The 12,324-nt window shown below is 36.4% G+C and overlaps 1 protein-coding gene across 8 annotated transcripts in view; it reads left to right on the top strand.

Annotated features, from left to right (window-relative positions):
- The window catches only part of KLHL8 (kelch like family member 8), a 51,858-nt gene extending 41,904 nt beyond the window's left edge, over positions 1-9,954 (top strand). For all 8 annotated transcript variants that reach the window (XM_036853120.1, XM_036853122.1, XM_036853121.1 and 5 more), the window contains 4 exons: positions 2,127-2,295; positions 2,518-2,677; positions 7,278-7,479; positions 7,695-9,954. In XM_036853120.1, the coding sequence (XP_036709015.1) occupies positions 2,127-2,295; positions 2,518-2,677; positions 7,278-7,479; positions 7,695-7,818 (655 nt within the window). In that variant the 3' untranslated portion in view covers positions 7,819-9,954. The remainder of the gene's footprint in view (positions 1-2,126; positions 2,296-2,517; positions 2,678-7,277; positions 7,480-7,694) is intronic.
- Positions 9,955-12,324: the final 2,370 nt, after the last annotated feature.

Consider the following 12,324-nt stretch of genomic DNA (forward strand, 5'->3'; position numbering starts at 1 on the left):
GAGGTAAAAAGAACAATAAGGTAGAGGCTAAGATGATCCTTAAGTTTCTGGCTTAAACAACTGGATATGGATAGTGGTGTGACTTTCTGCATTAGGAAAAGCAAGACGGTGTACAGGATAAAGTTTTTGTTTGTCTTCTAAGGGTTATATTAGTTTTCTCTTGCTGTGTAACCAATTATGACAAACTTAGAAGCTTAGAACAACATCCATTAATTGGCTCACAGTTCCATAGGTCAGAAGTCCAGCAACTTTAACTGAGTTTTCCACTTAGGGTCTACAAGACCAAAATCAGGGTGTAGGCTGTAGGCTCTAATGGAGGCTCTGGGGAAGAAACTACTTCCAAGGTCATTTAGGTTATTGATAGAATGCATTTCTTTGCGATTGAAGGACTGAGTTTCTTGTTTTTACTGGCTGTAGGCCAGTAAAAACTCTCAGCTCCTAGAAGCCATTCTGAGGTCCTTTCCAAGTGCTCCCCTCAATCTTCAAACTAGCAGCGACTTGCAGAATCCACCTCGTTCTTTGAGTTTCTGACCTGTCTTCTGCTACCAGCTGGAGAAACCTCTCTACTTTTATAGGGCTTATGTGGTTAGATTAAGCTCATTCAGGTAATCTCCATTTTGCCATGTAACGTAGCATAATCATAGTAGTAAAACCAGAGGGTGAATATTGTGGAGGAAGACATCTTAAAATCTGCCTAGCACAGGGAGGTAGACAGTAAGTTTCACTTCAAATTAAAGTTAAGGTTGAAGATCCAGACACACAGATTTAAAGTAGAAGCTGTATATATGTCTGGAAATACATATTAGAGTTATCATAAATCCATGGAAAGAATGAAATTGCCTACAGAGAGAGTATAGGGTGATAAGAGGCCTTAGGGAACTTCATAATTCAGTGACAGAATAGAGAAGAAGGCACTGGTAAAGGAAGCGGAAAAGTACCAGCCAGAGATGTAATGGAGGAGGAAGCTCAAACATGTGATGTCACAAAAATCAAGAGAGTTTTGAGGAGTAAGAAATAATCAATACTGTCTTACGGTCTTGTGGTTTAGGGGGTGGAGGGAGAGGGGAATTATATGGCACACTCACTTATGCCATGATATAACACTTGTATATTCTAGAGTGTACACGCATGTGTTCACCCATACCTGAAAGTTTTTATAACCACAGTATTTTGTAAGTCACTGCTTTATACTCAAGGGAAAAGAAGTTAAGGAGACAAAATGAATGACAACATTATCCTTAAGAATTCTTTCCTAGGATACTCTTTTGGTAAACTGAGAGTTAGAATCTCAGTAGAGCAGCAGCTCTCTCCAGAAATAATAATAGCTAATACACAGCACTGAATATGGGCCAGTCACTGTTCTTGGTGCATTACCTATATTGACAAATTAATATCAGTTGTGTCTACTGCTTTCTCAAATGGGTGACAGATGAAGAAGCAAGGTAGTAAAGGTTTAAACAATACACTTTATCCAAAGTATATACCAAGTCAGTGACAGATAAATTTTAGAATAGTTCAACTTTTGATTGCTGCAGTGTGTTTTTTAAGAAATTGATATAATTTTTTTTTCAATCACCATTATGATGAATTAACTTTTAACATGGGCTCTCTTCTGTTCCAAGATAAATAGATGCCCTTCAGAAGTTAAGCAGTGTGATATAAAGCTTGTAATATAAAATTGATGTTCTTTTGTGTAATGTAATGAAACACTGCAACAAAATGTGCTCTGCAATTACATGAATTTAGTAATGAGATTGACTTCTGACCTCTGTAGCAAACCATCTCTGTCAGTTCATCAGTCTCTTAATTATGCAACTGAGTGTTTTACTAACTGAATGTTTTGGACTCCATTTATAGTATTTTGTTGGGTTTTCCTTTATTATTTAAGTTTAAAGTAACCTGTGTAGGCTATGCATTATAAAACTCCAGAGGGCACTGTTCACATAGACTTGCACAATTTGGCAACCCCGTAGCCATCTATTCAGAAGCTTTGATAAATCTAAAAATAATGGGGAAAAGCCACATTGATGTTTAATGTGATAAATGGGTGCATTAGCACAATTTTTTTGCTACCTTTTTTCTGGAAACAAATCGGAATGCTGAAGTGTCTCTTATTGTTTTTGCAGGCGAGGAATTGCCTTGGCCTCCTTGGGAGGCCCAGTTTATGCAATTGGAGGGTTAGATGACAACACTTGCTTCAATGATGTTGAGAGATATGACATAGAGTCTGATCAGTGGAGTACAGTGGCACCAATGAATACTCCCCGTGGAGGAGTTGGCTCTGTGGCTCTTGTGGTAAGTTATGTGGCAGCTTGCTCACTGGATTGCATTGTGTCACATCCCTAACCAAATAAGGAAAGGTCTGATGTATTCATATTTCCAGTATGCAGAAATTGATTACACACCAGATTATTTCATGAAATACTGCTCTCTTGCACATTCTGGTCTACCATTAGGACAGCATGTAAATCAATTCAAAATCTTATGTCTTGTGTTTTTTTTTCTTTCTTTGTTTAGAACCATGTTTATGCAGTAGGTGGCAATGATGGAGTAGCTTCTCTGTCTAGTGTGGAGAGGTATGATCCACATCTCGATAAATGGATAGAAGTTAAAGAAATGGGTCAGCGAAGAGCAGGCAATGGAGTTAGTGAGCTCCATGGTTGCTTATATGTTGTTGGTGAGTGGATGATATTTCTCTAGTTTAATTTTTTACAGGACATACAATGATAGTGTCAGTAACACAAATTACATTGCATTTAGGCTCAAGTGGAATCAGTCCTAAGTTTTGCTTTTGAACTCTTAAGGTTCATATTCAAGCTTCTTTGTTTACATCTTCATCTTTCATGTTTAAAACTCTACCTCCGTACTTTTACTTTACTTTTCTTGTCTTCATTTCAAGGGAATTGTGTTGACTAAGCAAACCAATAGGTATTCCATATGCATGATGGCAGTTAGCGTCTCTATATTGCTTTTTGACTTACTGTATAATAGAGTTGGAGGGGAATAGCCAAAGCAATCTTGAGAAAGGAAAACGGAGCTGGAGGAATCAGGCTCCCGAACTTCAGACTATACTACAAAGCTACAGTAATCAAGACAGTATGGTACTGGCACAAAAATAGAAATACAGATCAATGGAACAGGATAGAAAGCCCAGAGATAAACCCACGCACATATGGTCACCTTATCTTTGATAAAGGAGGCAAGAATATACAGTGGAGAAAAGACAGCCTCTTCAATAAGTGGTGCTGGGAAAACTGGACAGCTACACGTAAAAGAATGAAATTAGAATACTCTCTAACACCATACACAAAAATAAATTAAAAATGGATTAAAGACCTAAATGTAAGGCCAGACACTATTAAACTCTTAGAGGAAAACATAGGCAGAACACTCCATGACATAAATCACAGCCAGATCCTTTTTGACCCACCTCCTAGAGAAATGGAAATAAAAACAAAAATAAACAAATGGGACCTAATGAAACTTAAAAGCTTTTGCACAGCAAAGGAAACCATAAACAAGACCAAAAGACAACCCTCAGAATGAGAGAAAATATTTGCAAATGAAGCAACTGACAGAGGATTAATCTTCAAAATTTACAAGCAGCTCATGCAGCTCAATATCAAAAACACAAACAACCCAATCCAAAAATGGGCAGAAGACCTAAATAGACATTTCTCCAAAGAAGATATACAGATTGCCAACAAACACATGAAAGAATGCTCAGCATCATTAATCATTACAGAAATGCAAATCAAAACTACAATGAGATATCATCTCACATTGGTCAGAATGGCCATCATCAAAACATCTACAAACAATAAATGCTGGAGAGGGTGTGGAGAAAAGGGAACCCTCTTGCACTGTTGGTGGAAATGTAAATTGATACAGCCACTATGGAGAACAGTATGAAGGTTCCTTAAAAAACTAAAAATAGAACTACCATATGACCCAGCAATCCCACTACTGGGCATATACCCTGAGAAAACCATAATTCAAAAAGAGTCATGTACCACAATGTTCATTGCAGCTCTATTTAAAATAGCCAGGACATGGAAGCAACCTAAGTGTCCATCAACAGGTGAATGGATAAAGAAGATGTGGCACATATATACAATGGAATATTACTCAGCCATAAAAAGAAATGAAATGGAGTTACTTGTAGTGAGGTGGATGGACCTAGAGTCTGTCATACAGAGTGAAGTAAGTCAGAAAGAGGAAAACAAATACCGTTTGCTAACAAGTATATATGGAATCTAAGAAAAAAAAAAAAGTCATGAAGAACCTAGGGGCAAGATGGGAATAAAGACACAGACCTACTAGAGAATGGACTTGAGGATATGGGGAGGGGGAAAGGTAAGCTGGGACAAAGAGAGTGGCATGGACATATATACACTACTAAATGTAAAATAGCTAGTGGGAAGCAGGCGCATAGCACAGGGAGATCAGCTTGGTGCTTTGTGACCATCTAGAGGGGTGGGATAGGGAGGGTGGGAGGGAGGGAGATGCAAAGGGAAGAGATATGGGGATATATGTATATGTATAACTGATTCACTTTGTTATAAAGCAGAAACTAACACCATTGTAAAGCAATTATACTCCAATAAAGATGTTAAAAAAGTAATAATAAAATACAAGTCTTTAAAAAAAAAATAGAGTTGGAGGGAACCATAGGGTAGTACTTTCTCAGACTTTAATATGCATATGAATAATAAGGAGGTACTGTTAAATTGCAAGGAAAGGGCCCAGGTTCTGTATTTCTAACAGCTCCCAAGTGATAATCGATGCTATTTCTGGTCCACTCAACACATTTCCGGTAACAAGGCTTTTAAAGGGCTATGAAATAGGAATAATAATGCCTAACTTTAAGAATTATTTTTAGAATCTGAGATAATGTATGTTAAGCATCTCAAACTGTGTCTGGTGCTTTGTTATCAGTAAATGGGTAGCTATATTGTGATTAGTAATCCCTTCCTTTGCAAGAGGAGATTGAGTTCGGAGACGTGGTCACTAGCATATGTCATACTTTCTTTTTTTTTCTTAATTATTTTTCTTATTAGTCATCCATTTTATACACATTAGTGTATACATGTCAATCCCAATCTCCCAATTCATCACACACACACACACACACACACCCCCGCCGCTTTCAAACGGTGTCCGTACATTTGTTCTCTACCTCTGTGTCTCAGTTTCTGCCCTGCAAACCGGTTCATCTGTACCATTTTCTAGGTTCCACATATATGCATCACACTTCCTGATGTTGATATAAATTGGTGTTACAAAACTTAGAGTTTTCTTGATAAGAGAGTGGGATATTGTTAGCACTTAAACATCCACAAGTAATAGAAGTAATACTGACTATTTTAGTGCTTATGTGTATTAAAGAAGAGAAATAACATAATTTACCTTTTCAGTCTAGCCTGATCATCACAGCAGCTCTTTGAGGTAGTGAGAGACTGAGAGAGTGAATAATATACTCATAGTCACAGGCCTAAATAAGTTGACAAGGCTGGAATTTGAAGCAGGGTCTGTGAGAACCCAGAGTTCTTACTCTACACCATTGCTACCTCTCTCAGCTCCCTATCTAGCGTAGGCATTGACATATGTTATATCTCAACAGGAGTATCATTGTTGCTGTTACTTGTTAAATCTTCTGGGCCTTTATAGGTAGAACAGACATGGTAAAAATAAGACTGACTCAGGTTGAACCTTATAATAAAAACCCTCTTGGTCATTCAAGTCCTACTTAAAACAGGTACAACTGATTTGAATAAGAAAACTTTGAAGGTAACTGTATGTACAGGAAGCTAATTGCATCCTCCCTTTTCTGTTCCTCTGCTTTGAGTTCTTTGTTCAAAATTTATATGCATTGGCTAGGGAAATGATAGGGAGCCCATGAAAAAGAGGGCCATGAAAAATATAACTACCCTGTATTAAAAACTTAATCTTCTGCATTAGCATTAGCAATAATTAGAAGTAGAGCCTTTGTTATAGTGAAAAAATGTTTTTTATCATGGTTGTGGTGGTGGTAACACTATTACATTTATTAAAAGTCACTGAATTATGAACTATTATTTTATTTTTTAATTAATTAATTTTTGGCTGCGTTGGTTTGTTGCTGTGCATGGGCTTTCGCTAGTTGTGTCTAGCGGGGGCTACTCTTTGTTGTGGTGCACAGGCTTCTCATTGCTGTGGCTTCTCTTGTTGTGGAGCACGGGCTCTAGGCATGTGGGCTTCAGTAGTTGTGGCACACGGGCTCAGTAGTTGTGGCTCGTGGGCTCTAGAGTGCAAGCTCAGTAGTTGTGACTCATGGGCTTAGTTGCTCCACGGCATGTGGGATCTTCCCAGACCAGGGCTCAAACCTGTGTCCCCTGCATTGTCAGGTGGATTCTTAACCACTGCGCCACCAGGGAAGTCCCGATCAGTGAATTTTACCTCAGCTGATTTAATAAAATTAAACCCATTAGAGAAGTTGACTTTGCTGATTTTTTTTTTAACCTGACCTTCTTTCTAAATAGACCATCATAATATCAACACTTCTGTCCTCAGGAAAATAGGCTTAGTCATCAGGGAGACCTATTACTCATGTAGACTGAGATGGAACTTAAAAAGAGACACATATATTTTTAAAGGAAAGAGCACTGTTAAAATAGTCTCTATGTTTAACAATCAGGAACATAATAAGTAACATTGTTAAGGTGATCTATAGAGAGGACTGTCGGCTTCTAGAATAGGTAGCATGAAGATGTAGTTTTGGCAAAAATTGGTAAGAATTCAGTCATAGTCCACCATCTCTGTAATTATGATCACGATTATAGTACTAAGGGAAACAGTTGGAAAACTTTGACTTTTATCTAAATGAGTCAAGTGACTTAGTGTAGTTTATTCTCTTCTCAAGCCTTCTTACTGTTTAAAAATCTAATATATACATGTACACACAGAGAGAAGGAATCTCAGTACTTTCTTGCTTGCCTCTAGGAAGCTAAGGGAAAATTATATGAATGTCCGTGGATTTTTTTTCTCCTAAATTATCTGCTTAAATATAGGGACTTTAGTTTTTCTCACTTTAAGATTTTTAATCCTAATATTGAGGAAAATGCTATTTAAATTATCTTGAATTGTAGTAAATGTATAATAGGAGTTGGTAGTAGTGATAGATGTTGGGGTTTTCTAAAATGTTTTGAAAAGATTGGTTTGTAGAAGCTGTTGAATTGAAATTTAATGGTTAATTTCTATGAAACATAATGCTATTTTAAAACTCTTTCTTTATATAGGTGGTTTTGATGATAATTCTCCTCTGAGTTCAGTTGAGCGGTATGATCCTCGAAGCAACAAGTGGGATTATGTAGCAGCCCTTACCACTCCCAGGGGTGGAGTGGGGATCGCAACAGTGATGGGCAAAATCTTTGCAGTTGGTGGTCATAATGGCAATGCATACTTAAATACGGTAGAAGCATTTGATCCAGTGGTGAACAGGTAATTTTTTTTTCCTTTACATTTTAATGGGGTCTTCCAGTAACAGATTATTCCAGAGTGCTAAAATGCTGCTACATGTAGTTAATAGAAAACTTTGGGGATAGCTTACTATCTTTCAAAACCAGTCCCATAATAGGGATTTTTTGTTTTGTCTTTTGAGTAAAGTAAATCATGATTTGTTTTAAGATAACATCCTTTCTCCTCTGTCTTTTCAGGTGGGAGCTTGTTGGATCTGTGTCTCACTGCAGAGCTGGAGCAGGTGTAGCTGTGTGTGCCTGTTTAACTAGCCAAATTCGAGATGTAGGTCATGGGTCCAGTAATGTGGTTGACTGTATGTGACTTGAGTTCCAGCCACCAACAATTTAATAACATCTGATAGGCAAGAAAGACTACCAGGATTTTGTAATGGCCACCTTTGAACAGTTTTAACTACTACTAGAGTCTCATTTAAATGTAAACTGTTGTATTGCGACTAAGTGCAACTTTTGAAATGGTAGCTGAAACTACTAGTAATAAAGTTGATACTTCCCACTTTAACAAATAATGAAGTAGGGAAGGAAGACACTCTAACCTGAAACCATATCTCCTCCAAAATAAATGTGTTTAAAGGAGTGCCAAAACCTTGAAATTCCTTTTTTTTAAAAGTGTGGATGAATCAAAATGTAAAATGAAGTCATTTGCTGAGCTTTACCTTTTGCCTAAAGGTGTTAACCTTAGGCAGTGGATTTTTTCTAGAGGGGAGATTGGAACCTATTCATCAACACAAGGATATCAGGACACATAACAGACCTGCTCCATTTGAAGATCTTTTCTACTTGGTGCTGATGAATTTATGCCTTGCTTTTTTCTAGGTGTTGAGTTTTCAATTCCTTGGATATTTACAGAAATAGGAAAAATGTTTCATCTTTCTGAGTGCCCTTTGGTTGTGTTTTCAGAAGCTTATAGGAATGCTGTAGGAAGCCCTTAATTTCAGTTTGAATTGTTAGGACACCAAAAGATCTAACTGAACTAATTCCCTCTGAATGAATCTGCAGTTTTATTTTTTCATTGCATGCCGAAAGGATTTGTTTCATAATCAAAAATTGAACCAGAGGGGATATTAGAGAAGAAAGCTTTAAAGTCGACATTATTCTAGTGCCCATTCGAGAGCCTTGAGAGGGGATGGTGTCCATTACATGACTCCCTAATGAGGAGACTCCAAAAATATGTTTAACGCTCTTCTTTGATTTAGTCATTTCATTTTGAACCCAAGATTTATTATCTTTCTATTTTGCTATTTGCCACCATCATAGTTTTTCTAAACTGTACAGAGTCTGGATTTATTTATTATCAGAAAATGAATGCATTTTTACAAAAACCCTTTATAGACTGTAGTTGAACTGTTGATTACTTCAAGTCCATCATTACCAATAAAAGATATTGTAAAAATGGAAAGATTGAAACTGTTTTTCCTGTTATATTTAATTCTCTCCAGTATATTTATTGAACTTTAATTGAAAATATTTCTTTACATTACTTTAAAGCCCAGGATATTGATACACCTACTGATCTAACAGCTCTTCATGGTTTTACCAGCATTATAAAGTGGCTTATTTGTTATATGTATATATTTTTATAAATATTTATGAAGAATATTAAAATATTATATTTTGTATTTGCAGTGCAAGTTTGGTACCTCTCTTTTAGGCCTTCCTAAATTTTCCTTTAGTCATGCCTTAGAATTTAGTATAGTTTACTGCTGTCAGTCATCTTGTTCACAAGGAAGCTGGGGCAGTGAAGAACACTATTCCATCTGTCCAGCCCTGAAGTTCATTGCCTAGTAGCTGTGATGGTCCTTATTAAATGGCAACCTAGGCTTGTCAGTACAGTAAGGCAGAAGGCCACGTTACAAAAGCCAGTGCCTTGGGTATATTAGATCAAAAAAAAAAGAAAAAGTTGTAAGTGGGCTCAGCTAGCAGATAAAGGTCTATCGTGAAGCAGATTTAAATGTTCCCAGTTTTTTGCTGTCACCCTGTGGGCAAGTCCGTAAGTCATTGCTGGATCTAAACCAGTGTTCTCTTGTACAATTGTAACCGTATTTCAGTCAATCCCAAAAGCATTTAACTCCGTAGCACTCAGTGGACTGGCTACAACTGGCTGGATGTGGAGAATAAGGCTCAAAACCTGGCTTCAGCTATTTCTTATGTCTAATGGAGTTCTTGTATTATAATGCTTGTCTAGGTATGGTTACTAGTGTGTTACATGTATTTTGTGTGGGGGAGGGGATCTTTTATTCTTTCTAAGATTATTTAAAATGTTTTTTTCTTTAACATATTTCTGCCTTTGTCATGTGTATAGCATTTAGGAACATAAAGGTGTTACATTTCCATTACTGGTTTTATCTATACAGTAGTCATCTAACATTACTAAGTTGGTACCCTAGCTACCCATAAAGTACGAACTACTCATAAGGGAAGTAAAGTGAAGTAAATGGAACATGTGGCTGCCTGTTACATCATGTGTGGGTAGTCAGAAGCACAGCCTTGAAGGACCTGACAGTGGTATGAAAAGATTAATAGTAGAGTCAATATGCACAGTCTCTTTATTAAAAACGTATTCTTTGAGATATGAAATGTGAATCAGGCTGAAGGAATCATGCAACTGAAAGGTGATTATATTCATAGGAACAGAAGGATGAAATATTCAAAGAAGATGGCTACTTAATTGTGAGGCCTGTCCCTTTAACCTCAGATGTTAATATCACCTACCAAAAAGACATAAAATAGAGCTAAAATTCTAAACTATAAATGGAAAAAAGAAAAAGTAAAAATTTGCATATTTCTTTAAAAAATATTTCTAGTTGCTTCTGTGTGATTCTCCCGAATAGTTATTAAAGCCACTGCTTTTACTGTGTTGTACTGCCACTTTAAAAACAAATTACTTGATACTGTTTTTGACTAATTTCACTGTATTCTGTGTAACTAATTTATTTTTAAATGTTTGAATAAACTTTGTACTCTAAGGAGTATTATTCATTCTCTTAATTCCTAAATGCATTTTAAACTTACAGTGCTGTTAAATGCCTAGATAAGATATTGTTGAAATTGCATAAACTACTCTTGCAAATGGTACACTTGAGAGTTTTGTTCCTTTTTTCTCCATGTCTTATAGAAAATGCATTTAGAATCTAATTCATGTCTTATTGGTTAAGAATGTTTTCTGTGGTTTCTCGTATCAGACTTCTAAAGAAATTATATTGGGATGTCATTGACTGTCTCTTTTTCTCCTTTATATGTGGAGTAAACAAGTGGCAATAAAACTTCTCTATAATATTTTCTTAAAACCATGTATTAGTGTAGTAGTACTCCAGCAAATCAAAATAATAAATTATCATATATACTACCAAGTACTGAGATCAGAAAGTTGCTATTTATTGATTCAAAATATGTTGCATGTACCTATTAGGAATAGGAACTTCTTCCTATATAGTGTTCATAACTTTGCTTTTCATGGTTTGATTGCTTTTATAGAATCTTTTCAAAACTATGTAATTGTTTATTCTTGATCCTTCAAATACAAAATTGATTTAGTAGTTGCTGGAATATTTTTCTCCTCAAAGAAAAGATCTTTATGTTTAACTGAAAATAGGAAGATTTTTGTTAACCCGTACAAAAATTAAAGGTTAAAGGCAACTGATTTGAGCAATTGTCTCTTCAGCAATTGTAGACTTGTACTATATAGAAATAAGATTCTTTATGCATTAAGATGTCCTTCCAATTAGTAACCTCATGAAGCTATAATTATGTTTTTCCACTTGCCATTGCTAAAAACTTTTCTGAAACTTCTCTTTGAAAACAACCTGAAGATCCATTTGTAAGTCATCCAAGAGAATTAGTCTCATCATAGTTATATGTTAATTTGGACCAGAATCTTAACTTAATAATGGCCCTATGTACTTTATTCATCAGACTTGATTCAAAATATTTTATGACTATCAGGTTAAATCTACCCTCAAAGAATTAGGTTTTCCTCTACTGGAAAAAAATTTTTCAAAAGTAAACAGTTCCAATGGAAGATTTCTAAAATTACCCTGAGCAATAGTAACTTCAGTGAAAGAAGTCTATATCATCTTTAGAAAGTCAAATACTGTATGATTTCAGTTATATGTGGATTCTAAAAAAAAAAAAACACACATGAACATAACAGAAACAGAGTTATAGATACAGAGAATAAACAGGTGGTTGCCAGAGAGGAGGATGGGGAGAGGGGAGAGAAATAGGTGAGGGAGATTATGAGGTACAGACTTCTAGTTGCAAAATACATGCGTCATAGGTGTGAAAAAAAAGGGGGGCGTTTCTTTGAAAGGAAACTAATGCAAAAATTCTGGTGGTTTTTGTTATTTTAACAAGTCATTTTTCCATTATCTTATTGGTTGTGGCTAAATTTAGTCCATCTGAACCATAAGGAGTTTCTTAAATTTGGGTAGTAGTCATGGGGAGTATTAATAACTACAATTTATTTAATGTATAGTCTTCACCAGTTACTTGATTGATTGATTGATTGATTGATTGATGGCTGTGTTGGGTCTTTGTTGCTGTGCGCGGGCTTTCTCTAGTTCCGGTGAGCGGCGGCTTCTCATTGCAGTGGCTTCTCTTGTTGAGGAGCACGGGCTCTAGGCGAGCGGGCTTCAGTAGTTGTGGTGCACAGGCTTAGTTGCTCCACGGCATGTGGGATCTTCCCAGACCAGGGCTCAAACCCGTGTCCCCTGCACTGGCAGGCGGATTCTTAACCACTGTGCCACCAGGGAAGTCCCACCAGTCACTTTATAATAACCTTTTAATCTTTACAGTCCCAAGTCCCACGGCA

This window comes from Balaenoptera musculus, chromosome 5, assembly GCF_009873245.2.
Source record: "Balaenoptera musculus isolate JJ_BM4_2016_0621 chromosome 5, mBalMus1.pri.v3, whole genome shotgun sequence".
Taxonomy (NCBI): Eukaryota; Metazoa; Chordata; class Mammalia; order Artiodactyla; family Balaenopteridae; genus Balaenoptera; species Balaenoptera musculus.